Source organism: Cupressus sempervirens, chromosome 7 (genome assembly GCF_028749045.1).
Source record: "Cupressus sempervirens isolate cs-2001-9-10 chromosome 7, ASM2874904v1, whole genome shotgun sequence".
NCBI classification, from domain to species: Eukaryota; Viridiplantae; Streptophyta; class Pinopsida; order Cupressales; family Cupressaceae; genus Cupressus; species Cupressus sempervirens.
The window spans coordinates 659,807,731-659,813,303 of record NC_143124.1 but is presented as its reverse complement, the minus strand read 5'-3'; the positions used below and the strand labels follow the sequence as shown (position 1 = coordinate 659,813,303).

The window sequence follows — 5,573 nt, the reverse complement described above, 5'->3', positions numbered from 1 at the left end:
CCAATATACTTTCGTTGGTTGAAAGGAAGGAGAGAAGAAAAGAGGAATGGAAATAGGATTTGGATATGTTTATCTTTTGGACTTTATATTGTCAGCGGTCAAATATCTGGCCGATTTAGAGATGTGGAAGCAAAAGTCATGGTTGATTGCTATAAACAATTGCCTTCTTGGTTGACTTAACCAAACCTAGATAAAAGGAGCCACTTAGGATTATCTAGACTTAGATCAGCTGCATTTTATTTCAGGTTATTGATCATGTAAACTAATTATCTCAATTGATAGGTATTTGGGTTCCCCGTAGAGTTAAAAGGTTTTTAAAGAGTCTATTAGGAATTAAGTTTTGCTGAGAGGAAGGTTCCAACATCATAAGGAATGAGATAGGGATCGTGCCCTAAACAAATTTGGTGAAATAGATACCACTCAATCCTTGACTCTTAGATGAAAAATTCAATCTAAAGCTCTTCTCCCATATCAGATAGCCAAATTGACTTTCTATATTAAAAATCTATAATAAAAAAATAAAAATCAATCATCTTATTGTCAAACATTTTTATATTAAAAAATAAATAAATGAACAAACTGAAATTACAATTTATAGTGAAATCTTTCATGCAACAGGGGGTAAATAATTGAGATATTCATGCCTTCTGCCAACTTTCCAAATAAATCATGTTATGAATAATATATAAACACTTACCTTGCCAAGACTTGAAATTTGATTGTTGCGAGTTGTATCTATGCTTCTATTATACTTTTCCTCAAGGAGTTCTAACAAAATCATTTAATTCGTTTCATTTGCCTACCGGCTGCTGTGTCTTAGTAAAAGGGTCTGAATCCTTACAAAGTCCCATTTCAGCTTATCAAAAACACTAGAAAACATGTACTTTTGAACTTTCTAAGTATTACCTAAAACCATTACAGACAAAAGCCCTTTGCCTTACAAGGGGACACCAAAAAAAATCCCAAACTTCATTTTTGTAACAGAGCTGAGAATGCAGTTAACTGACCATATCACCGAGATTTTGGATTGCTTCCTTTGCTTCTGAATGATGACAATGCAAAGAGAGAGCGGGGTACTGGCAAAACCAAGAAAAAACATGAAGATTATATTAGTATCAGCTTTTTGGGTTTTAAACTGAAGAGATTTCAGTCTAAGATTCATACTTATTTAATAGTTTTATAGATGAAAATTTCAGGACAAAGGAATGCAAATTCAGGAAGATTGAACCAATGAATAGAGAATCGGCAGTAAACAGAATTCTTGGCATGGAAAGATGAACTTTGTAAGAAGAAAACTTTTGTGTATAATGCTAAAAATTCACACACAATCGAATCCAAAAAAACTCACTGATAACTTGTAAGAAGAGTTTACCTTTCGGTACTGAGGCTCCAGTTAAATCCTCTTCCCTTTGAATATCACTTTGACTTGATTGAACTGCTTAAGAAAACATTAATGAACATAAATGAAAATACAGATTCAGAACATGAACAAATTAACTGCTCCAGAAAGACTATTGAGTTAGTTTGGGTTCAGCAAAATCCTCACTTGAAGAATTCATGCTCTGAAAATCAAAGCTTTTATTGAAAGAGGGACGTCGCATTATAATGTCCTTCGCTTGGACTTGGTCTCTTTGGAGGATGTCATTTGCATTTCCTCGAGAGGGTTTCTTCAATGAGCCCATGCCTCCATCGCCTTCAGGGAGGTTGGATGCGGACGCCGAGTGTGCTAATACAGTTGTTTTAGACCTGTTTCTTCGACCAAAATTCAGAAATCTCTTTAACCCTTTTGGAGCATCTTTAACTCGAATAGGTTGTTGTGGACTGCCAGTTCTTTGGTGACTTTGCTCTGCATCGGTGTCAGATTCAACTATCTGAGAAAAAGAATGTTTATGTGATTTCAGTGATGAAGATTTCACTAGCTCAGAGTGGAGGCCAGAGGAGATGAGTTGTGAGTGGATCAAAGGGGGTGAATCGAACAAAAATGCAGCTGCTGGTAATGTTTCCATAATCTCTTCATTCATGATGATCTTCGAGCTTGAAGTGATCTCATTCCCCTGTCCATGACTTTCAATGGAAGAAGATTCTGCCATTGTTGAGGGATAGACATCAACATTGTTAGAATTCTCATTCTGATGGGCAAAATCCTCTGAAGCAACTGACAATAAATTGAGGCCTGGCATGCTTTGCATATTTATTTCGGGTTCATATAATTCACCACAAGCATCTGAACTTATCACAGAATCACTTTCCATCTGAACAGATTTCTTTTCTTCTGTAACTCCTATGGAGTCATGTGGCTCTGGATTTCTCGATTCCTCCACTCTTTCTTTGATATTTTCTTCACAAGCTTGCACTTCCTCCTCTACAGGCTTTGATGAATGACTAAATGAGAATGATTTCACTTTAGAAGTAACACGACCAGAGCCCGGGCCTATTCCACTGCCTTTGCGGAGGAAGGGTTTTGAATCCAGGGGAATAGCGCTACTCTTATTGCTCACTTTACCATTCGAGTTTGATTTTGAGGTTGAACTACTTTCAACGGAATTAGTAAGAGACAGAGAGTTCGAATCACCCTCCCCAACTAGGTCTTTTCTTGGTTGATTAGGGTTCTTCTTCTCCTCCTTATAATGACTCAAATTCAACCCTTCACAAGCTTCATTGCCACTTTTGTTGCGGTTGATCTTGTTGTTTCCCTTGTTTTGAACAGAAGAAGTAGGTCCAAGCTTTTCAACGGTTGAATTTGAACCTGACTTGGTATTCTTCTTCACATCAGCTAAGTTGGACATTGATTGAGACAGAGATCTCTCACCCACAAGGCGCTTCATCGTAGAGGAGTTACTGGTACTTGAAACCCTAGGTTTGGCAGGTTTTGGTGATGGTGATCTCAAAGGAGATTTCAAAGTTTTAGATGTACGTGCAATTGGGGAAGATATGTTCTTGGTTGAATTCTTCTTAGTGCCAGTGGATTTGGAAGGATCAGATGACTCGTTTGTAGGAGAATTGGGACAAAGCAGCTCACCGGGAACACCTCGATTGAATCTGCCTTTCCGATGAGATGAGCCCTTGTCCAATTCATTGGTACATTCTCCATCATCTTCCTTTGTTTTGTTCTGTGTACAGCATCACAAACAGAAGCCTCGTCTATTCATTACAGCTATGAAACTTCCGAAGGACAATACTTTTGAAAGAGAGTTTGAGATTTCATGTTGTGAATTTAAACTCTATTTTCATGTGCTCCTCAATTTTGGCTATGAAAAAGCAGGAATCATATTATTGATCGATTCAAGTTTACAAGGTGTATTTCTTCTTATATTGTTTTTGGGTATACGAGTCTATACATATAAGGACAATTCGAAGGAGGGCTATTTAGAGTATTGATAAAACAAGACTGCACAAAATGACTAGTTTTGTGATACAGATTCATTAAAAAGGGCTGCTATCGAAAAGAACATGAAAATAATATACATTTTATTTCCACGAGTGGACTAATAGAACTTTTTTTTAATGAAAATAGTTTTAGCTGGCTTACCTGCTCTTTTTTGCTCTTTGGAATCTTTGTCTTGGATGGAGACTGCGGCTTCTGGGGTGAAGATTGAGCCTGGGATGAGAAACTTTTCTTTTCAGGTGATTTTGCAACACTTTTACCTGTGATTTCTGCTTTCCTCTGTTCTAGTTCTTCAAGTTCTTGCATGGCCTTGAGTTTTGCTTCCTCTTTTTCTGCTCTTTTTGCAGCATGTTCTTCCCTCAGCTTGGTTTCTCTTTTCTCCCTGTACTCATCATAAAATCTCCCTCTGAGCCTCGCCTCTTCCCAGGGAATGTCAAGTCCTATTCTGCTGCTGCCACTGTTCCATGAGCTGTTGAGCATCTCTCTTCCAACACTCTCCGTTCGCATGCTTTTTTATGTTGCTAAAATGTTTGGCGTTTTCTTCAAAATTCGTGACAAGGACTTAATCACCTCCCTTATACTATAAATTGAATGGTTATATAATTGATCTTTTGACACAACCACAACTCCACTCTTAACACTTCATACCTGTTCTACCAATATCCATTAATGTTTTCAACAGTATCTAGCTTATGACTTACCTGAATGAAATTTTTATCTCCATGCAAGTTCCATTGCTTGGAGCGGAATTCTCCTAGGCCAATAGAGGATAAACCTCTGGATTGGGTTTATGGCGAGGGTTTACACGCACAATGAAGAGGACATAAATTGAATTACGTACCGCAGCTTCTTAATTCTATTCACAGAGAATCTAACTTCTAAAGGACTCCATTTTTATTCAGGATTCCTCCTAATCGGGCAATTCATCTTCTTCTTCTTCTTTTTTAATTCCGAGTTAAGAAATTCCCCGTCTTTAAAACTTTTAAGCTGGCCAACCAAGTTCAACATTAAATAAACCTTGAGAAATTCTCCAGGAGCAGCAAGACTCCATTTTTATTCAGGATTCCTCGTAATTACCATGGGAGGAGGGATGAGAATGATTAAAAGTATGGGTGGAAGGAATTATCTTCACCACTACCCAAGTGGGTGTGAAGTGTGATACCCTGAGCTCATACCCACATCATATGGAATTGAAAAGCCGTCAGTTGTTAAGATTATTGATTGCTGAAAATTTTGCCGCTCCTGTACAACTCTTGTTTTTATTTGGAAGAAATCCAGAGAAAGTAGATATTGCCCAACTATTCTTAGAAGAATATAGTTGTATTCTAAATTCAGTCTGATAGCCTTCTATAATTTGAGATTTGTATTGGGTGATCCGTGAACAGTGGCAAGATTGTTGCTGGTTAGGCATCTTCCATCATTTGGCTTCATGTAGAAGACGTGTATGCTAGACGACACTACACTCTGTTTCAATTAGCTATGGATTATATTATCCTTTTAGGGATTTTAAAGCTTAAATAAGTTAAGATATGGGATCACTTGTTCATTTTAAGATTCTTTCTTTTCTTGGTAAACATGATTTTTGTGTTGATTTGAGTTACTGTTATTGTGAACGATAGAGCATTTCTGTTTGTTTTTTCGTTTTCCTGTATCTTTTTTTTTGGTTTCGTTGTAAATATGGTGTTTAAATATGTAAATTGGTTTTTTATAAGGTTAATCATTTTAGTTTTATGGTTGACTTATTTCTTAACAATTTTTAGAAGTTTTCAATCAATCTTCTTTTTATCATATTGGACTAGATTGTAGCATGGATATGTCTTTCTGATAATAATACACTTGTTTGTAACTCCTTTAGTTCAAGTTAGTCTGTATGGGTAGCAAAGTCGGCTTGAGCTTGTGGGTCTACTCTCCATTGGTCTCGTATTTGACTTTGCTTGAGAGAAATTGTGGGTGAAGGATCTCATGTGTGGGGGGTGTTGGTATGTTTGCCATTGCGCCAAAAGCTTGAGCTATCAATGAACATCACAAACACCAAACTTACCTAGATCCACGAGAGGCAGTTAAGCCATGTAGCAAACCCCGAAGGAGGTGCTGACCACCAAGTCAACAATCTCCCCCTCAGCACCAACTGAGGGTTCTGCACTGGCAGAATGAAGGAGACCTCCCGAGATTTGAACCCATGACCCAA

At 37.5% G+C, this 5,573-nt stretch overlaps 1 protein-coding gene across 1 annotated transcript; it reads right to left on the bottom strand.

The window, feature by feature from the left end:
- Window positions 1-655: 655 nt before the first annotated feature.
- LOC149548388 (uncharacterized) lies at window positions 656-4,845 on the bottom strand. The gene is made up of 4 exons (XM_089792468.1): window positions 3,530-4,845; window positions 1,547-3,110; window positions 1,373-1,435; window positions 656-1,076 (listed from the first exon to the last, which is right to left on the bottom strand). The coding sequence occupies exons 1-4, from the start codon at window positions 3,890-3,892 to the stop codon at window positions 1,012-1,014; spliced, it is 2,055 nt and encodes a 684-aa protein (XP_089648594.1). The 5' UTR covers window positions 3,893-4,845; the 3' UTR covers window positions 656-1,011.
- Window positions 4,846-5,573: the final 728 nt, after the last annotated feature.